The sequence below is a fragment of the Phyllostomus discolor genome, chromosome 7 (genome assembly GCF_004126475.2).
Source record: "Phyllostomus discolor isolate MPI-MPIP mPhyDis1 chromosome 7, mPhyDis1.pri.v3, whole genome shotgun sequence".
In the NCBI taxonomy this organism is placed as follows: Eukaryota; Metazoa; Chordata; class Mammalia; order Chiroptera; family Phyllostomidae; genus Phyllostomus; species Phyllostomus discolor.
In genome coordinates, this window is record NC_040909.2 from 63,786,497 (window position 1) to 63,809,446 (window position 22,950).

The following is a 22,950-nucleotide window of genomic DNA, read 5'->3' on the forward strand; positions in this document are numbered from 1 at the left end:
TGGACAATTCAGTGCCTCCCTGTATGTCTTCAGTAACTTTTAATCTTCTGCCCCTGTGCAGGAGCTCAGAGGACATGAGTCTGAGTAAGTCTCTGTGTGGGCCCTTTAAGAGGAACTACCAGTGAGTCCAGAAGTTTCTATTTTCCACAGCCTGAATCCCCATGGGTTTTTATAGACAGAAGTTTTGGAGACTTATCTTCCTAGAAGGGAACCCTGGGCTGGGGATCCTGCTGTGGGGTTTGGGCCCTTCACTCCTGAGATCTCCCTCCCAATTTTTATCTGCCACACATGAGTGTGGGACCAGCCTGTTCCAAGTCTCCACCTCTCCTACCAATCTCAGTGTAGTTTCTTCTTTAATTCCTTACTCTTCCTTACTTGTAGGACTTCCATTCAACTTGAGATCTGATGGTTCTCAATGGTGGTTGTTTTATAGTTTAGTTGTAATTTTGAAGTGGTCGTGTGAGGAGGCAAGGCATGTTTACTTAGGTTGCCCTCTTTATTGATGTATATCCTGTACCCACTTTTTAAAAAGCATTATGACAGTTTCCTCTCTTTCTCTCCCACTTTTTAAAGTTTTATTTTGTTCATGGAAATTTTTAAACATGCACAAAAGTAGAGAGAGTAGTATAGTCAACTTCTATAAGACGTCACCCAGTTTCAATATTTTACTCTAAATGTCAGAGAAGAATTTTAATGAATCAGATAAGCACAATACCACTGTCACACCTAATGAAATTAACAATAATCCTTTAATATTATCTAATTCCAGCTCATGTTCATAATCTCCCAGTTCTCTCAAAGATGAATTCTGAAAATTGGCTGTTCAAATCATCCTTCAGATAAAACCTACATCATGTATTTGAGTGATTTGTCTCTTTTTCTAGTTCATTTGTTAATTGTGATATACTTTGAGTATCTACCATGTCTCTTAAATCTTTAAAAATCTATAAGTATTTCTTCTTCCTCTTTATTTCATGCTGTGTATTTTTCAAAGAATTTCTCAATGTCTTTAGAATTTCTCAATTTCTGGGATTGCATCCTTGTGGTATTAACATGTTCCTCTCTCGATTTATTTTCTTTTGTAAATTGTCGGGTAGATCTAGCAACTTGATTAGATTTGATTCTTATATTTTATACCCTACATTTTTTCCTTTCTTTTTTCTCTTTTTTACTTCTAGATTTGTCACATCTTCTCCAAGAATTCTTCACTTTATCTCCATCCCTGCTCTCAGTGGTTTCTCCTTTTTCAGACACTTGTAGCATTCCACCTCCCTGTCACTTTATAAAAAATTCATTAAACCAAGGCTAGCACTCTGTCCTGAGTACAGGGACCACATAGCTAGCTCATCACTGCTATTTCCCTGCTACCTAGCATATACTATAACTGGCACAGAGTAGGTGCTTCATAAATAGTCATTGAGCTAAATGGATATGAAAGTACAAATCATACATGAATATCCTCTGCTTAGCAGTTGTTGCCTTATGTGTGGTTTCTCATTGTGTAACAAACTTTGACTCAACTCCTGGACTGTGACTGTATGGAGAACAGAGAAGAAATCATTTCAGTCCTGTAGCTGGAGTACCTAGCACAATGCCATATTCCTATCTCATGCACATTCAATGCATACTAAAATGGAAACCCTTGCCCATTCATCCTTGCTGGATTTTTATAAGCTCAAATAAGAGGTACATCTGACAAGCTGTTTTTTTTAAAGTAAAGGTATTCCATAAACATAGGTCATATTATTAGTGAAAATAATTACAATCTCTAACCATTGCTTTTGTGCTTTTAGTAGACACAGTCCTTGGTTAAAATGTATGGAGCTGTTGACTTTAAATAACACTTTTGAAGAAGAAGAGGTATCTACTCTTAGGGTTGAATTCATTAATGAAGAGGAATTACAGGGGCCTTCTATCAAGTGGCTACCTTTTTTGTTATGTGGATTAGTGGTATGGCAGTCCAGAGAAACTTTTCCAGAAAAAAGAAAAAAAGTTTTGTCTTTATATCTGGAAAAATTTAAGGATATCTGCTTGTATGATTGTTGATCTTATCTCAACCACTCTTATTTTTTATCAGCTTCCTCATGTGACCACAAGTAATTAGCCCTAAATTTTCATTTCTCCAGCAAGCACCATGCTTCCAAAAATTAGACAGTTTTCCCTAGTTTTCCTAACAGAAAACTTCAAAGAATGACTTCTGGTCCTATTAGGGTCCTATGTCCATCTCTAAAGAGATCACTGTGGCTAAGGAAATGGGGTACACTGATTGGTCAGGATTAGGTTGTATACCCACTTCCACTGAGTATTAGATGGCAGTGTAATTGATAAGCCTGCCACATGTAAAAGAAGAGAACTTTTCCTGAATCAAGAGTAGAGTAAGACCAGAGGAAAAGTTGTGGGGGGAAAAATAGCTATCTGTGTGTACTTCAGGGCACTCTCAGCTCAGAGCTTTGTATCCTAGTGATCTCTCTGGAAAGTATACTTAGTTGGAGGTAAGTTCAGGAATCTCAGCTTTTTTACAGGGTTTTCTTGGTCAGGTTCAGTTCCCTTAGGTCTAGCAGGTCACTCTTTGATATAATGGATGGCATATGGAGTGTTTACTTACAGTTCTTAAGAGGTTATAAACTGCATTTCCTATATGAAGTGCTTGATAGTCTTCAAGTGATCAACAGACCAAAATTATGTATATAATCTTATTTACATCTATATTTTCTGGGGAGAGGGTCCATAGCTTTCCTCTGATTAAAAAGCTTCCAGTGAACCAAAAGATTAGGAAGACTTCAGTATTTCTTAACAGGGGAATTGCTGACATTTGGACAACAACGTTTATCACTATACAAAATGTATAACACCTCTGGTCCATACACTTCAAATGCCTGTAATACCCCAAGTCATTGTGAAAATCAGCCCTACTCCCCACATTTCAAGCACTTAAAGCTAAGAGTCAGGATGAGACTAGGAGACTAGTAGTCTACCAGAAGGAAGAAGAAAGGTAAAACACAAAGAAAACCTCTGATTTCTAGCAACCCATCTCTCAAGGAATCTGGGATACACATTCACGAGCACAAAAAATCCACTTTCCTTGGGAAAGTTCAGATATTTTCCTTGTTTTAATGGTATTGTTGAAGGGCCTAAAAATAATATTTTTGGAAGTAAATTTTATTGTGGGATTTTGATACTGGCTACTGCAATATGGTGTGCCTCTTGCACTGTTCTCCAAATCTTGAGATCCTCCACTCTTCAGGTGTTTTCAGATGCAAAACTAAAATGTTTCACTGTGAGGCAAAATGGGCAACTCCTGGGAGATGGGCACACATTAGCCTGACCTCCTTAGGGTTTTCTCCTAGGATGATCATTTAGTTTATTAAGTCCAAAAGGAGAAACTCAAATATGAAATGTTATTCTGAAAGGAGTATCTTCAAGATCTAATAAATAAAAGAATGGCTATCGAGCAGCATTTTTATAGATCACAAATCAGTTTCTGTTGCATATGAGCTTGCAACATCTTTTGAAACAAGTTTGCCAATCTCCTCTTTTGTAGGTTAAGAAATTGAGGCTTCTAGGAATCAAGTGACATGACATACCCGAGATTTCACAGAGCTTTAGAGAAGGACTCAGGATTTCAGCGCTGAGTCCTAACCTAACAACTTTAAATGCCACCCTCTAACTCTTTGCCTCCCTGATGCCTTAAGACACTTTTAAAAGAAGGAAGACATACTACTGGGACTAATCAGAGTGAAGGACAGGAAGCAAAAATGAGGTACAACCCAGCATGTATTTCAGTTACCCAAGTGAGTACTGGAGAGCTCAGGTGAGGGGATTAATACTTTTACAGTTTATAGCCCCACAACTTCACTCCTGAAATGTTAGGACAATCTCATCTGAACTCGCAGTCAACTGAGAAATTAAAAACAGTGACGACGCTGTTTTGTTACTTTGCACTTTTTTAAATGAAAGGAACCTTTCAAGTGGAGTTGGATAAAGTGGAAAGCCACTCAGATAGATGAATAGTGTTGTAAAAACTCAGACTGAATTATGGAAAAAGAACGCACAGTAATGTTTTAATTACGAAGTGAAAGCAAGTTCCTCCATTCTTCCAATACGAGGACAACCTGATTTGTTGCAGCAGCGCTGGGAAGCACGCAGGCTGATAGGAATCCTTTTATTTTAAGGCAGGCTTGAGAACTAAAACTGTCCAGTGCCAAACTCTTCACAATTTTTTTGTTTTTTAAATAAGGACTTGACGTTTCTTTTCAAACGTCTGAGCTGGGAGGAGGGGTGACAGTAGGAGAGCAGGCTGAGTCCGTCCTTATTAATTTTTAATGGCCAGGTCTGTACCCTTGAGGTAAGTAGGGAGAGAGGAGCCGCTGACATTGACAGTGAATCCGAACTGGAGTTGTCCCTCTGGTGTCCACCACGCTGCCTCTGCCCCGCTTAGCCTTCTGGGAGTTGTAGTTTTCGCAGGAATCGCTGCCCGGGCTAGCCGGGAAAGCCCCGCCTGGCCGAACTACAATCCCAGACAACTCTGGCCTCTGCCCCTCCCGCCCCGGGCGAGTGTGAACTCCCGGCGCGGGGGCAGCCTCACGGGCGGCTGGCTGAGCCAGGCACTGCGCGGGGCGCACGCTCCAGGGACCCAGGCCCGCCACCTCCCCTCTGCCCCCGGGCTCCGCTCTCACTTCCGAGCAGTGGCGGGACAGGCAGCTGGAGACATGCAGTCGGAGTCGGGGATCGTGCCGGATTTCGAAGTAGGGGAGGAGTTTCATGAGGAGCCCAAAACATATTACGAACTCAAAAGTCAGCCCCTGAAGAGCAGGTGAGTGGTGACAGCTGGAAGGAGGTGCGGTGGGCGGCGGGGTACCCTCTCGCCCCCCACCCTGGGGCGTGAAGAGCGGGTCGCCAGGGCTCTGGGACAAGGACCCTGTGCCCTTGCCCCGGGGCAGAGGCGAACTGTCCGCGCAGTTGGGGTCTGCCCCGGCTCGGAGCGCCTCTCTGGGGGCTCCGCCCAAAGGCACTTCGGGGGCGCCGCGGGCAGCCCGGGTGGCCCACCCGGACTAGGGGACCCTTGGCAAGGGATTTGAAACGCTGAGACCGGGTGGGGGCTGGGGAGCGACCCGGCACCGAGATGGGGGAGGAGGAGCGCTGGGCCGGGCCGCCGGGTGGGAAGGGGGAAGACAATTTCAAGTGAACCCTTTGCTGAGTAAACCCCTCAGGCTGAGGACTACGGGAAGAGCCTGGTGAATATTGAGGCACGGCGTTGGAAGCAATTAGTTCGTTTGTTGTCGCCTCTTAGGAATCGCCTCTCTGGGAAAACTCGCCTCTGGCTGCCTCACGGTGTGGTTTCCCTGAGTCCGGCCTCTCACCTGCGGGACCCAGATTACAGAGCTGGGGCGGAGGGGGGGGGGGGGGGGCAGATGGTGGGCGTGTCTGCGCAGCGGGGGTTAAAAGAACCGGAGCTGTAGAGACCCACTGAACCCTGGGCCTTCGCGGGAAAAGAAAAAGCCTTGGGACCGGCGGATATTGGGATGCCCCCTACGTGGCAGTGACACGTATTTAATTAGCCGGGGACTTAAAACAACTTTTTAGGAGAGGAATGAACAAACTCGCTGGTTTGGCGCCCTGTATACCTCTGGTGCCCATTTCCTATTATACCTCCATTCCCAGTTTTCTGTCGTATCCCTTTCTGTCAATCTTGTAGCTTCCAACATTTGCAGTGTTACCAAGAAGGAGGTGGTATGGTCACTTGAAGCTGTGAGAGCAGAGAGGGTTTATTTCCACTCCTCTTAGTTGTGGGGTAAGGTAAAATGATACGACTGGAAGGTTCAGAGTGCTTCTGCACTCACCTCAAACTTCCTGCAGGCCCCTCACTGCGGGGGTAGGACCTGGAGAAATGGGCCTGGCTGGTAGGGTGGGGAGGGTCCGGAAATCTGGGTGAATGAAGAAGGTGAACTGAGTCTGGAATGAGGGGCTATGTTCTTTACTTCTTGGTACTGAGGACTGCTGCTTGGCTCTAGTGGAAAGCAGAGCTCTGTATATTACTTTAGGCCACAGAGGTGTCCAACCTGTGGCAGGGTGCGGCTCAGGATGGCTATGAATCCTCAATGTGGCACAACAGAAAATCGTAAATTTACTTAAAACATTATGAGTCTTTTTTTGTGATAACATGTCGCAATGTATTTGATTTATGGCCCAAGACAGTTCTTCTTCTTCCATGTGGCCCTGAGACACCAAAAGGGTGGACACCCCTGCTAGGGCTTTGTCAACACTCTGAATCCAAGTTGGGGAAGAAAGTCTTTGAGCAGCACACTCAATGACCATGTTGCTGAAGCGGCCTCTTTGTAGGTTGTAACAGAGATGGGAAGGAAACCTCTGCAGTTAGATGCATAAAACCAGTCTGTAGTTGGTGATTTCTGTTCATAATGGCTGTCTTGTGTGTGAGCAGAGATTGTGTATGCTGGGGGTTGGGAGTTTTGAATAATATTGTGCAAAGGGTATTGTTGGTTTTGCTCATTGGGGTTCTATCTGCATTCAGCTGAAGGGACTAATGTTTTACTGAGGAGTCTCTGCTTTTGCTTCTGTGAGCAAATGCTAGTACTGCAGAATGAAGGAGTGTGTGTGTGTGTGTGTGTGTGTGTGTAGTCCTGAATGAAATGAATTAACTGGACTCCTTGGAACATTTTTGATGGTAGTTGATACATAATATTACATGAGTTTGAGAGAGTGAAGAGAATACCATCTGGAATAACCCAAATGAATGTGCTTTTTCAGAGTTGGCAATAAGTTACTCGCAAAGGTGAATGAATGTCTTGGTAGCTAGCTTTCTGGCATGTGTCAGGTCAAGTGTCGTTCGTGGGAAGAAATGGCTTCATACACTGAAACTAGAAATAGGTGTGGGACAGAACCTGTATGGAGAGAAGGCTAAATTCAAAAAGTTGTCAAACTGTCTGTGGAGCAGACACATGCTCTTTCAAATAAAGAAGTTAAATAAAATCTGTGAATAAATATATGAGGTTGGCAAAATTTCCCCATACTGTTTTCCATCCCACACATCTGTTGTGTGTCTTTAAGGGTCCACACATTGTTCAGGGCCTCCTCGTGGCTTTTTGTTTTAAGTCTTTGATGGGGCACCTCACTTCTTACAAGTCTTGGTTGGAAAAAGTTGAAATTGAAAAGTTAAGACTGCTGTAGCTGTTTTGTCTATCAGTTGTATTCTCAGCATTGTCTGTTGGAAGTTGAAAATATGTCCAGAATCTGCCTACTTTTCATCAACTACTCTTCTACCACTTTGGTCCAAAAATTCATCAGCCCTCACCTGGGTTATTGTAGGAGTCTCTTAACTGAACTCCTGCTTTCTACTTTTATTTGCTTTCATGTGCTTTCAACACAGCAGCCATGATATTCCTGTTAAAACGGATTCTCAGTGTAGGTGCGATTTTCCCTCGCAAGTCATTTGGCAATATCTGGAGACATTTTTGGTCATTACAACAGAAGGGAATCCCCACTGGCCTCTAGTAAGCAGAGGCAGTTACCATTCTACAGAGCACGAAGTAAACAGTTATTTGGTCCCAAATTGTTACCACGGAGGTTGAGAAACCCTGTGTTAAAGCCTGTCACATCATGTTGTTCTCTATTCAGAAAACCTATAATGGCTCTTTGTTGCAGTAAAATTCGAGAGTCTTCAAACAGCACAGGGGGCCTAAATGGTCAGTCTACCTGTCAGCTTTGACCTTGTCTCTTGCTGTCACTCTCCTGGCTTCATCTTTTCCAGTTGGGCTGGTCTCCTTGGTGTTCCAGGAATACTCCAGATCCCTCTACCGCAGGGCCTTTTGTGTTATACTTGCTGATTCCTCTGCTTGGACAGCCCTTTACCCAGAGAGCCACAGGGCTCACTCCTGCACCAGCTTGAAGTTTCCCTTTAAATGCTATTCCCATCAAGCCTACCTTGACCACACTGTTTATAATTGCCAATCCTCCAAACTCTCATCTTCCTTGCCCTGATGTGTTTTTTTTTCAATTGTAACTGTACTATAATCTATCTTATACTTTTCTGATATGATATGTTTATTATACCTTTATCAACACTGGATGTCAGGCTCCAAAGAAGCAGTGATTTCTTTCTCTTCCTTGTTTACTGTTGTGTCCCAGAGTCTAGAACAGTTTCTCAATCTTGCTCTATTGACATTTTGAATTGGATAATTCCTTGTTGTGGAGGCTAGCTTGGGCATTGTAGGATCTTTAGCAGCATGTCTGGCCTGTGCCTGCTAGAGGCAGTTGAACCCTTTCCCAAGTTGTGATAACCAGAAATGTCTCCAGATATTGCCAAGTGTCCATGAGGGGCAGAGTCACCCCTGCTTTGGAACTACTGGCCTAGAACAGTGCTGGGCACAATGAGTGCTTGGTTTTTGTTTTTGCATTCCTTTCCACATTGCATTCCTTTTAAAACAGATAACGCCAGAGTTTCTTCCATGAGGCATTTATATACTTTTTATTTGAGCTAACCTCAGGCAAGTGTTTCATGAAGAAGGACACGTTTCCTAAACCAGCCCTTGCTGCCCTTAGGAATGTGAAGCTGCTGGATTTAGATGATGGGAACCACATTTCCATCCTACTCACTGGCAAAACTGTGGTAGGAAGACACACACTACAGGAAAAGATTCTAATGAAGACTTATTTGCAGTTTGTTTAACCTAACAGTTTTATGAAACCTTTTTGTGTTGTGGGAATGTGCTCTGAAGGGTGGTGGCAGAGGAAAAGTGCCGAATGTCATGGGTGAACCCAGAATTCACATGTTAGCAGTCAGGTCAGACTATTGAATGAACTCCTGGTAGCCAAGAAACTCTCTTTGGGTCTTTGGGACCTGAAGAAAACATGTTAAAATATGGTAGTATCTTCAGGTTCACATTTCTTTTCTTTGGTTTACTCAATTCTGTGGGCTTTTAGCTGCTCATGCCCTTTTCCTGGACGGACTTAAGAATTGGCTTAATCTAATTTCAGTTTCTTTTCAAATTTTTAGTGATGTTTTAGATAAATTTCTACAAATTAGAAATGGGAAATAAAATGAGTTTTTGGTTTATAATGGTAGGACAGGGTATACTGGTGATTCTTAAATGCTGATTCATAGAGAGGTGTGTGAAGTTTTCACAGGTTAATGGTGAAATGAGAAAGATGAAGACTGTTGTGTCACCTTCAGAGTCATGTGCACAGACCTTGATATAAGGCCATTGCCATTTCATGGATTTATTCTGAGATATTCCTTTTTGTCTTCCTATTAAAAAGGCCCTTTCTTTTATGACATGATAATCTATTCTTGGAAAAACAAAACTGCCAATCTTTTGGTTTCTGAAAGTTTTCTTGATTTTTATGGTCTGCCCAACCTGTAGGGAACCAGTAACATGGAGTTTAACAGCATTGTCTGGCATGTCTCTCTGTCCCTAACTAGTTGAGTGACCTTTGGCAGGCTGGATGACCTCCGATTTCACTTTCCTCATCTTGCAAATGGGGCCTGCACCCTTGATCTTAAGAACATTAACTGTTACCTTGATGGTGGAAAAGTATTAGCATGGAGCCTAGTACATAGTAAGTGCTCAGTGGCAGCTGACAGATAGGCTTTTTGGTATTTTATTACTTAGTAGTGGTTTTGCACTTGTTGACTCTGGCATTCTTTTCTAAAGCCAGTATTGTTATGAAATAAAATTATCCCAATTTTAGTAAATTCTTCTTTGCTTTCATCCTAATGAGCTGTTCAGGCAATTTTTTTTGTATTTTATCTTTTTTGTTCCACTCCATAATGGTTTTTTTAAGTTGATTTAAGAAAAGCTGTTGTGCCAATGCAAACCTAAAATAATAGCTAACATTTATTGAGCATTACCAGCCACTGTTGAAATGTTTTGATGTGTGTTAACTTAATCTTGCAAAACCTGCATGAGGTAATAATAATAAATAAAAACTAATGACACTTTAATTGCAATTTTAGAAACAGGTAATGCTTACATGATGCTTAACTGCATGCCAGGAATGATTCTGAATATTTTACTTGTATTAACTCAGTTAATCCTCACTTCCACCTTGGGTGTATTTTTATTATTCTCATTTTACAGAGAAGGAAACTGAGGCGTAGCAAGTAGATGGATCTGATTCAGTTGGACGCCATCTGGCTCTAACCCCAGGCTCTTGTCTACGAGTCTCTACCACATGTCAAAGGCTCTGTGTGACTGTGGGAAAGGTGCATCATGCCATATCTTCTCTAAAACGCACCTCATGGGGTGAGGGGTGACAACATATGGATCCAATTCAACATATAAAACAGAGTGTTACTACCATGGGGAGGTGAGCATTGGCATTGGGAATTTGACAGTGGAAGGGAAATTAGGGTCAGTTTTGTGAATATAGGGGTATTTGAGTTTGGCGGTTAAGGTCAAGCAATGATCAAACATGTTTCTCTACAACATTAAATGAAGTATTAGATGCCTCGGAGGGCATACTCTTAAAATAAACTTTTAGGGTATTTGGTTGCCTTTTAAGCTTCCAACCAGAGTCCTAGTTCTTCCTTGTGGTCCATGGGCACGTGGTGGTACCAGAGACTGGATACATGTGAACAGGTTCAGAAGGAGCTGGGCTGGAGCACTGTGCCCATAACGTTGCCACTTAACTGCTCTGTTTGTGTCCAAGACACTTAATCTCTTGGAATCTCAATTTCTTTACCTGTAAAAGAATATCAATAGAACCCTTTTTTAGAGTTGTAGAAGTTTTAAAATTTGCGGTAAAATGTATAAAAGTGCTTTGCAGAGTGCCTAGCACATGGTAGAAGGTAATAACAATTTCTTCTTTTCTATTTCGTCATGAATACAATTTTCCCCTCTGCATAGCAACATCTGAACAGTATCTCAAGCAAAACAGATAAAATTGAAATACCTTACCTGGCAGATGTTCAAATCTTATTATGCAAATTACTTGCATGGTATGATTAGATGGAAAGCTTGATTAAAGTAGGATTCTAAGTGTTTTGTGTGTGATTGGACATTTCCTTTTCCCGAGTATGTCCTTTATAGGAAATGTTAAAATGTATATATATGTGTGTGTTTCATTCCCTTTGAGCTCTGCAGTAAAGTTTGCACAGGCTGATGTTTATATCTGCTCCAGTTGTGCAAGAAGTGGAAAATATTCTTTTTTTAGAACAGGTCACATGTGCTTACTGTCAGGAATAGGACCTCAGTGTAAAAAAATGTATCTTGGGACAAATCAAAGTTACTAAATTTCTCTCTCCAACTGCTTTGTTTCAGAACTGGCAGTATTAAGATAAATAATAAGGAAAAAAATCCTTGGTTAAACTTTTTTTTTTTGGTCATTTTTTAAGGACAATAAGCAAGAGTTTCATTTGTTTTTTGTGTGTATGGTTTAAATATAAAGTATACTTCCCTGTTATGTTTGATTCATCAAAATAAATTATAAAAATATGTTTGACGGAACTCCAAGTATGAATTATTTAGAGAAAATCTAGAAGATGGGTCAAAGATAGCAAACACAGTTACCACATGCTTTTGATATTGTAAAGACAACTGTACAGTGTGCAAGAGGTTTTTGTGAATGCTGTGAACATCGTGTACTCGAGGGCAAGGAATGACACTATTGTGAAGTTGGCATCGGGGGCGTCTCAAGAAAGTCTCACACCCTCTTGCTTTCTGTTCTTGAGGATTTGGGAAACTAGGCTCCATGTTTCTCTAGGGTGGATCTGAAACATTGCTTCCTGATTTATTTGTTACATCTTTCCCTCCTGATGCCTTTCATGCATGCCTTAAGGAATAAAGAAGACATATTTGGAGTGCTTACACAAGACAGCTATCCTGAGATTCAGAATGATGGGGCTTTTCTCTTCTATGGCCATCATTTCTGGAGCTTCTTGAGTGCTGTGTGCTTTGCTGAGTATGTACAGATGGTAGCTCATTGGCTAGTATTGAACCAGAGCAGGCTGATGGGGGTGCAGTACTTTGGGGAGTTAATGAGATAATGGTGAAAGATCCCTAGGGAAGTAAGTGAAATCTCAAAATCATGAGGACCCTATTGTGTTTTTCAGGACACTTCTAAAACATCACTCAATCAATTTGAGTGGAGGCAGTATAGTTTTGGGGTCAGCAGGACCTTTTCGTTTCTCTTCTTTTCCTTACTTCTCCCTTGCTCTCTCTCCTTACAACCATGTAAGTGCCTATGGCTGTCAGGCTCTGTGCTAGCCATCAGGAATCAAATGTACAACCAGATAGGTGAGGTTCCTGCTAGCATCCCTACTTCTATCTTGGAAGTGGTGATGCAGTTAATCAACTAAATAGATGAACAAGATAATTTTTGGTGCTATGAAAATTAAATAGATGTTATAGATAGAGCGTGACTGGGAAAAAAGGGGGCTTTATTAGATTGGGTAATTAGGAATGAGCTCAGGAGGAAGTGATTTTGAGGTAAGACTCGAGTCTCTAAATATGTAAATCTTGGCACTACCACTCAATAACTGTGTGACTTTGGACAAGTTACCCAACCTCCCTGAACCTCAGTTCTCTCTTTTGTAAAATGGGGTAATAGCTTCCTTGCAGGGCTGCTACAAAGATAAAAGGTAATTTGTGGAAAGCAGCTAATCTTGTAGGTACTCAGGAAGATGCATAGGACTGGTTCATGGTAGTACTATTTTACTATTACTATTTTCAGTCCATGGTTGGGAGTCCTTAGATGCAGAGGGCCAATTATAGTTAGACGTTTATTTTTGACTGTGTGGGGTAAGGGGTGTCGGCACTCTTTACCCCTACATTGTCAATTAAGTTTGAGTAGTGGAGAAAAAATACAGACATTAATCTTCTCTGTAATTGTTTATAAGTTGGTCTTAAGTGTTTTCCTAATGTGAAGTGAGTCAGAGATTTGTGCTTGTCTGGATTAAAAGTGGAGATGGGTCTTTTTTTTTTTTTACTATCCTTTCTTCTGTCTGGGATCATCTTAACTTGAGTTGTCCACTAGCTTTTTTCACTGTTGTGCATTGAGATCATTCATGTCTGACCATGCTTCCCTTATGTTTAGCCTAGGTATGGTTTTTGGCAGGTTTTTTAATCACTTTTTGGTATAAAGGAGAGGTCCAAGTGACCTAGGATTAAAAAGTAAAGCCTAAGGTTGATTTAAGAAAATATACACGCATACCACAAATGAGTAACTCATGTAGAACTCCTGACTCCCAGTCCTGTGTTTTAGCCTTTACATCATGCCTCTTGAGGATACTGTCAAGAAATTGTCAATGTTGGTGCAGAAGTGAAAAAGAAGTCTCTTCTCCCACACACCAGTTCAAGCTTTTCTCAAAGTTGAGATCCACAAGCAATGGGGTGTTTTCAAGTCAACTATTAAAAAAAAACTTGAAGGCATTTGGATTTCAGTAGCTGTGTTCTTTAATTCAAATATTCATGGAGTAGTAACTTCCAAAAGGAATAATCCTGGGTCATGTGGGAGCAAATATTTAAAATTCAAATCTAGTGAGTTATAGGCGTAGGGAGGGCACTGGGAGGATCCTTTCCAGAAGAAAACTGTGGGTTATTGAGCAATTTCTGAGGAAGGCATCTGTGGTCTTTGCCCTCCCACTCTGCCCCTTCCCTAAAGCGGGATAACTTGCTGAATCACTCCTGTGTATTCCCCTATTTTCCCTAAGGTCAAGGGCTAATGGCAAAAGTGGTCCTCCCCACTGACAGAACATGCACAGTTTGTGTTTTAGAAAACGTTCCTTCGGGGAAGCTTACCTGGCTTCCGTGGGAAGAAGATTTGAGGCAGAGAAGATTCATTTAGCCTGATGGCAGAGGTTATATATGGAATAATGAAACACCGGGCAGATAGGATTGCTATCTTGTCTTCAGTACCTTTGATATGTTCCCCAATACTAACTGGTTCTAAAAAGCGTGTGTTTCAAAACATACCTTTTATTTTTATAACTGGAATTTTGAAACTTGATAAAAGGCAAAGCACATAGAAGTTCTAAAGGTAATTTTCCTGGTTAACTTGGAACCTAGTACACAGTGCAATGCAGTCTATCCCGGGACTGCCAGAAGATGTGGTTGTCCTATTCCTCTTGCATTATCCCATGTAACAGAGACAGTACTCAAACTGAGTCATGAACAGAACAGACACTCAGATACTATAACAGTCCTTCTCCACCAAAAGGACTGGACATATTTTTGTTTTGCTTTTGAAGCATTTTGAACATTTGAAGTTTTTCAACAAAAGATGGAAAGGTAGCTTTGCAATGTTGTGTTACTGAACCTGCATAACAGCATCATCTAAATTTAGAACATTGGCACCTTAGCCAGTGGAATCCTTTGCAATTAATTTATAATGCTTTTGGCAGAGAATGAGAATGAATAAACATTAACATAATATTGGCCAATTAGGGTCATTTACTTAAGGGAATACAATGACACCAACTATGCATTCTTGAAAAAATTCTATATATTTTTTAAAGGAAGAGTTTACAGTAGCTTATGTAAAATAAAATAGTCCTTGAAAATATAAGCAACTGGTGTGATTCCTGGTTACATTCCAAATAAAAGTTTGTCCACTTGCTGCAAGGAAGTATGCTTGCAGAGTGGCTCGTGAGAGATGAGTACTGGTTAGTGGTGTATTGGGCAATCACTGTGCAGACTTTTTGGAACCACCACACCTTGCATCATTTTAGGATGGTCATTTGTCCATTGGTCTTTAGGTAGATAAACATTAATAATGCTTTAAGTAGATAAATGCTGGATGTGTAAATATGAAATGATGGGATCATGGAATGCAATTCTAATGATACTCATTATATATGGCAGCTTCAGATCTTTGGTGATGCAGAAGTGAATGAGAGGGTGTGATAGTACTAGTGTGGTCATACTATCAGAGTCACTAAAATTTAACGGCAGGGGGCTGAATGACAAAGGACTATTATTAATTGGGGTTTACTTTGGAGTCAGTTATATCGCATGCCACTGTGCCAGCCTAGTGTGTGCACGCCTCTTCTTCACTCTTGGGCTCATATACCTGATATCTTTCTAGAGTGACAGGCATCACTTTTGTACAGATTTTATTGGCAAGGACCAATCTCATGTCTACATCTGGATGCAGGGGTGGGACCTGGGAAATAGAGACCCTAGCTGGACAGCAACACTTACACTTTAAAAAAGAGAACACATTTTGTTGGATAGCGAGGCACCATTACAGTGGTCTCAGTAGTTGTAGTGTTTTCCTCTCTGGATCAAGTTATGCCTGTTCTTGAACTTTTCTGTTCTTTTACCAATAAATTCCTTTTCTGAGTAAACATGGTTAATTTGGATTTTCTGCCACCTGAATGGGGACTGCCTGAGTTTATACATTGTCTGAATTCCACCTCTATGCAATGCTCCCTGTTCCAAGTTCATTGATTAAAATCATCACCCCACTTCCTAACAACATCACTATTCTCCCACCACGTTAGTGCAATGGTTTTCGAAGTGTTGCCCTCAGACCAGCAGCATCAGCATCACTCAGAATCTTTTTGGAAATGTACATTCTCATAACTACCATATATGTCCTGGAATCAGAAACTGTTGGAGGGGATCTCAGCAGCCTGTGTTTTAACAAGCCCCCCCAGGAGATGCTGATGACTCTGAATTTTGAGATCCATCACACTGCTTCTTTTACTACAAATCCTATGTCCTCATATTGAATTATCCTTGTATTACTGTTCTAGAATGGAAAATTCCCTGTATTAGAATACATTTAGTAAAAAATGGGGCATTGTTTGTTATGGTCAGGCCAGAGATGATCATTGACAATAATTCCTTACTGATTAAAACAAAAAGGAAAATCCTTTCCAGAAAGTTAGCCCTCAGGTTGACATTAGTGAAACCAGGTAGGGTTCTTGGTTGTCCAAATGTGATCTCTGAGTGATCTGAGTTAACGTAATTTTATTACCATGAGGAGCCCAGCCCAAATCTCACAAGAGGATTTTAGTTTAATTTAGACTCAAAACTTGTGAAACTTGAAGCATACTATAGTCACTTGACTGAAAGATTTGGTTGAGAAACAGGGTGATGGTGGTTTTAAGCTTGCCCACATGACCAAATTTGTTTTTCACAAAACTTCTGCTGAATAAAACTTGAAATACGACTGTCAGCCTGTTTTCCCATCTTAATGAATTCCAGACAGTTTGCAGAGTGTGGGAGCTTCCAAAACAGAGGGGCAGAATGACTGACCAGCCAGCATCTGTTTTGTCACATGTAGAGGTGAGCTGACAGAACAGTCTGAATCTTCCCAGGCTGTTCACTTCTCTGACAGAGTGGGACAGCCAGATTATGTGAGGGAAGGGCAGGACCAATGTGTGTCGGACAAATGGAGCCTGTAAAAAAGCTCTGGACTTACTACTCATTAAGAGATTCAACTACCCTTAATGATGAACCCACTGAGATGTGAGTACCCAAGCATTTTTTTCCCCTACATGTTGACCTTCTCCAGAGAAAAAGCCCTGATACTTTTTTTGACAGAATCTGTTCTTATCGAAAATTGGATGAGAGCTGGAACAAGTCCAATCAATCTAAAGTTCTAGGTTTTAGTTTTGAGTAAGAAGGATTTTTAACTTAAATTCCAATTTGACTGCCTTCTAGCTTTTTTATTTTGGGGCAGGTTATTTTTGTAGCCTTTGTTTCAACACAGGACTAAGTGGAACTCCTAGATAATAATAAGGTTTCAGTTGTAGAGTGGGCTGATTAAAAGCAATAAGTGGTAAAGTGCTCAGCACCAAGACTGGCTCTCAGTCAGCGCTCATACTGCTTCCCTCATTCTGATTCCCTGTGTATACACAGCATCAGCAGGGTTTTAGACTTGAAATGCATTTTTACAACACTTTTAGACATTCGAATAAGAAGACAACTCAAAGGCAACCAGCAGGGAAAGAAAAGGTTCCATAGAACAGAAGGATGTGTGGGGATGGAATAATCCTGAGATTGGACAGTTGTCATTAGGATCTTTAGGAGGGATGCAGGTCAAGTAGTGCTGACCTACAGGGTGCCTACAGGGAGGTTTTTAAGATGGCACATGCTATTTTCAGGTAAGGTGTTACTTTTGTTGCCAGAATAGTCTTTGTCCTTATCAACATTTCTTTTCATCATAATTATAGACTATAGCTAGGAGGAGGAATAAATAATAGGATGCATGACGGGGTTTCACAACACTGCACACTGTAGTAGTTGACTTCTGTTGCTGCTCCACACAGGAATGTCATTCCTAACTGTCGTGTTTCAGCTCAGGATTTAACCCAGCAGCCTCTTTATATAGTTATATTTTTCCAGTAAAAGTCATAGTACCTATATCCTTGAATCTTAAAAAGTCTTTATATCTTTCACTCTTCTAGGGTTTTTCTCTTCCAGTATAGCTATTTTAAAGACTAGTACCTAAGTTTTAATTCATTCCAATACAATAACTTGCTTTTCTTTTTTTCCAACTTTGTTGAGGTATAATTGACAAATATGAATTGTGTGTGTGTGTGTGTGTGTGTATATATATTTAATGTGTATAACTAGTTTTTGATATATTGTGAAATGTGAAATTGTGAAATGATCACCACAAGAAGGTAACTTGCTTTTCTTGATTGTCAGAAAGTTTCTCCCTAAACCTGTGGTTAAAAGGGTCATTAGAAAGCACAAGGGGCTTAGCCCAAATAGTAATCATCTTTCTCAGGAGGAAAGTGCCCAGCATATAACACACTTAAGTGGATGCCTTAATCAGTTACAGACTCATTGTGTTACATGGGTAACAGGATTGCTGTGAAGGTTCACTGTGAAGGTTCAGAGATACTGCCTGGTGGCTGCCATACCTGCCACTCTACCCTACCTGCCCATCCCAGCCTGGTGCTGTGCCCACCTGATTCAGTGTTGCTACAATGTAGGGGTTTACATGAGAATCGAAGTGGTTCATCTGTGTATGCACTGTTGACTCTACTGTTGTTTTGTCACTGATAAGTATGTAGGTACAATTTGATTCTCTAGAGCTGAAAACACTCAGTCATATAGTCAGTTCTCAAATACTTGGGATATGGGCAGTGTGTTTTCAAACTGGGACTAGCACTGGGTTGTCACCCAGGAGTCTCTCTCTAGCTATCATCTGCTCTGTGCAGAGGAATGGGAACAAATTTCATTACCAATCAATAGGAGACATCTTCTGCCAGAATCCACGTATACAGTCATACAAGTACAAGGCAGTGCTTTGCAGAGTATTTGCTATATCATTCTCTGTATTGTCATGTCTTATTGAAACTTGATTTTGCTAAATAGTTTCTATCCTGAGTTTATAAAGAAATCAGGGAAAATGACGGTTTTCCTCTATGTGATTGAAACACACACATACTAAATCAAAAGACAGATTAAGGTAGGTACCTTAGAGTGAGAGCAAGTATGCTTGGAGAATTAATGAGCATAGGAGAGAATGAATGGTGGTCAGAAATGGACAGTCAGATGGGTTTATTATGAGCTCTGCATTTCAGTGAGAAAGTAGGATGAGTCAGCTGTGTAGGTGAGAGTTGAGAGTTCAGACACCCATAACTAGGGGATGAGGAAATGGATAAGACAGTTTGGGAAGTTTTCAGAATAGATTTATTTCTTGGATATGTAAATTGGTGGACATTAAGAGAGCTGACTCTTACTTTTTCAAAGTCATGATTTGTGAATTATTTGTAAGGTCCTTGGACAATTTTTCCTTGCCCATGAGGTATAATGATATTCAGAAAATATTTGTTGGACTTACTGTGATTTTGACTTCTCTGTGTAGTCAGGAGTTAATATGTGCAAGAAAGGGTCAACTTTAAACCACGGTCAGCAAATGGGTGGCTGTGGGAGGGTGATAGGGAACCCAGATCAGAACATCAGCAGCCAGATGAACTCTTTCCTGGGAAACAAAAGAGCCCACTTGGTGGTCACGTTACCTACCCTGCAAAATAAATATTGTTTATTTATTTATTGAGAGTAATATGTTATTTAAACCAATGCATCCAACATATTAGCAAGTCAAAATGTAATCAATATAAATTTTTTATTGAGGTATAATTGATGTATAAAATTATGTTAGTTTCAGGTGTACAGCATGATGATTTGATATTTGTATATATTGTAAAACGATCACCACAATAGGTGTAGTTAACGTCGATTACCACACATAGTTACAAGAAGTTGTGATGAGAACTCTCGTAGCAACTTTCAGATATGCAGTAGAGCATTATTAACTATGGTCACCATGCTGTCTGTTATATCCCCATGACTTATTTATTTATAACTGGAAATTTGTACCTTTTGACCCCCTTCACCCATTTTACCCACTCCCAACCCCCACTTCTGGCAACCATCAATCTGTCCTCTGTATCAATGAGCTTGTTTATTTTATTTTTTCTTTTTAGATTCCACATATTTAAGTAAGTAAGAGGTATATTTTAAAGTTGTATTCACTAATGACAGCATTTAGTTGTCACTTTATTTGAAGCCCTTATTTAAAAAGTAATGTGTATTTTAAGGAAATCATGCATTTTTTCCTATAAATAGGCTGGTAGGTGATACTTGTTTTAATGTGTCTCAGTCCTCACTTGAAGGAGGGCCCACAGCACAAGGGAATATGTTAGTTCAGTGGGCATCTCTAGGATCCAGGATAGTGAGTATCCAGTAAATATTTCTTGAATAAAGAATAACCAGAATGGATGAAGTGTTGTTTCTGGTGTGCTAGCAGGGACCAGTAACTTGGGAGCTCTGTTAAACTCTATCAGGATAATGTGAAAAAACATCTTTCCTTTTTTTTTTAAGCTATGGACCCTTGTTAAGGTTTTCTGAACCTCTGTTTTCTCCCCTTAAATATGGGGGTAATAGGATTTCCTATTATAAATAGGATTTCCTATTTCCAGTGGATTCCTTGGAATAGCTGTGAAGGTTTTAGAAGATAATATAAAACACTTCTGGTGTATGTAAGTGCTGAATCCATTAGGTTAGTAGGGGCAGTGGTTGTTGTTATTACTATTGGTCCTAAGAGATGAAATAAAAATATAGTTAGTTTTCATTATTTGTGGTAGTTATGTATTATAGAGTCACCATGAACATTTAATTTGGGAATACTGAAACATTGCCCCACAGGGTTAGGTTCCTGCGAGCCTGTGGTCATATTTTTGTCCGTCATTTAATACTTAACCTTGTCTTTCTGTTTAAAAATGTTTTATTTAAGATTTATTAACAATCATTCACTGCCAACAGTACTGTGTCATGTCTGAAGGAAGCTTATCTGACACCTGTATGTTCTCTGTAAGGTACATCACAGCCTTTTTGTGCTGAGGTCCCCTGGATAGCACTTCAGCACTAGGCCTGAGGGTCATGTTAAACAGTGAAGTCATCAACAGAAAGCACACTTGTTTACTATGTAAGAGTGGAAACAAGAAGGCGGAGTGTTGTTTCCTTCTTTGACCATAGTTAGGAATGCACACATTGGGTGACTCAGATATTTCACCTCTTTGTTCGCAAATGACTGCAAATATGCTGCAATATTGATTTTGGGGTTACAAATAAATTTTAGCAATAGGTGAATTTGCAAATAATGAATCCGTGAATAATGAAGGTTGACTATTAAAAATTTTCTGCCCCTGCTGGTGTGGCTTGGTTGCTTGGAGCTTCATTCAGTAACTGAAAGGTTGTGGCTTTGATTCCTGGTCAGAACATATACCTAGGTTGTGGGTTTGATCCCTGGTCCAGGCAATCCTCAGTCTGGGTGCCTACAGAAGGCAGCCAGTCATTGCTTCTCTTTCACATTGATGTTTCTTTCCCTTCTTTTTTCTTTAAGAGCAATGAAACAAGGTACTTGGGTAAGGATTAAAAAAAGATTAAAATTTTTTTTTTCTTGGATCTGTCTGACTTTCTAGTAATTCTTTCTCTGAGCTAGAAAATATGCTCACTGGGGAAAACATTTTAAAACACTGTCTGCCCCCAAACTGTTGTGGATTATACATGAAGCCACATTCACAAATCTTTTCCAGGCATCTGATCTTCCAATTTATTAGTTTATTTGCCAATAAGAATGGCCCATCACTTCCAGATTGTTAAAGTTAAGTGGGGCTCTTCTGATATGTTACTCTTTATTTTGCTCTAATTTCTGTTGTTCTTTAGGAAGGTGGAGTGTAAGAAGGGGACCTGGGAAAAGAGACCAGAGAAATTATGGGGGCTGTTGTTGGAGAACCCAGCAGAAAGCAGTAGGATGGCTGAGAAATTCAGCTGTAGGAAGTTTTTGAAGTAGTCAGGCTCAGTTTACTCATGACTTAGAAGATAAAGGTAATGGTTTTGACCTTTCAGTGTATTGGAAATTAGCATATTATAATTATCAGCATAGTTATTATTGTAAATTTTAATCAAGTACTTGTTGGGAGGAGTACTTGGAATTATTGTAAGAAGTAAGGAAAAAAGATGAAGGGTGGAGGGGAGAGAGAGAGACAGACAGACAGACAGACATCAATGTGAGAGAAAAGCAACTGTTGGTTGTCTTCCCATATGTGCCCTGATGAGATTGAACCTGCAACCTAGGTATGTTCACTGAGAAGGAATCAAACATGCAATCTTTTGGTGTACAGGACAATGCTCCAACCAACTGAGCCATCCAGCCAGGGCAGTCCAGTAGTTTTGAGTTGAAAAACAAATCACACAAAGAAACACAAACAGCAATAATAATAACAGTGACATCCACCATTGTTAAAGCCCTTACTACAGGTTATATCTTATGTTAGTGTTTTAATCTCGTGTACGTTTAGGAAACTGAAACTTACTGGGGTTGAAGTAATGAAAGTTGCATGTCATATCAAAGTTGTGTGTCATCATAATGAAAGTTGGAGTGAACATATCAAAAGTTGCACCTTTTTCTGTCTTGCATTTGTAGCCTGCCTTCTGCATTTTGTACTGCAACCTTGTGTATTACAAAAAGAATGGCTTGTTTAGTCTGTATGTGTGTATGAATGTGTATATGTGTATTTATCTATCTGTCTTGGTCCTGGGATAAGGAAGGTACTAATGTAAATTTTTTTTCAGATTTTTCCTGTATAGAATAGTCAAGAAGCTGAAATAGCAGAAGTGAATAATTCAGATCTAGTTGAATTACAAACATATTAGGATACCTACTACTATCTACCAGGTACTATGTTAAACATTTCAAATGTTTTATATAATTTAATTCTAATATAAGGCTGAGAGGATCCCATTTTATAGATGAAGAAACTGAGGCTTGGCCATCTTAAGTCACTTGTCTGAAATCACTCAAATAAGGGAGGAACCAAGACTTAAACTAAGGTCTGTCTGACTTTAAAGCTCACCCTCTTGTCCACCCTGCTGTGGTGGCTACAGTATATATTGGGGTACCTGGTGAGTCATGATATGAAGTGAATAGGGGTGACAACCTCATGTTAATTTTGTAATAGAAAGAGGACTAGTTTTCTGATACAGTAAAGAGAAGAGAGTCTGGGTGTGGTTGAGCATCTGAATCCAAGATAAATAGATCTATTAAAGGTGCTTAGCATGCTTAGCTCATAGTCCTTTGTTTTCAAAGCTGCTTCTGAAGAAGGAAAGGAGATACATTGTAAACTTCAGGAGAGGTAGCAAAAGATGAGTTGATGGATACTAACCATTCAAAAGGGTGTGGTGTGTAAATTGTAGATTTCCCTCATTCCTCGTTAAAGATCTTTGGATGTTCCTAGTTGATAATATCAAGAAGTGTTACCTATCTTTGCTGCCTATCACTGAGCACATAGCTCCTAACATCTTGATGTTTTCCACTTCTCTCTCTTTCATCCCTAACCTGACTTGCTAATTGCTTTTCCTGTGTGTCTTCATAAAGTTGTAGCCTGTCTGTTCCATTTTGGACTGTTTATCTTTGAATGCCAAAGGTCTTGAAACATCATAATGTTGTGTAATGAACATAGCTTCTGCC

The 22,950-nt window shown here is 40.3% G+C and overlaps 1 protein-coding gene across 1 annotated transcript in view; it reads left to right on the top strand.

The window, feature by feature from the left end:
- Nucleotides 1–4,545: 4,545 nt before the first annotated feature.
- Nucleotides 4,546–22,950, top strand: part of MITF (melanocyte inducing transcription factor) — a 246,141-nt gene continuing 227,736 nt past the window's right edge. Inside the window, 1 exon segment of the mRNA XM_036031004.1 lies at nucleotides 4,546–4,813. Coding sequence (XP_035886897.1) covers nucleotides 4,710–4,813 — 104 coding nt within the window. The 5' untranslated portion in view covers nucleotides 4,546–4,709.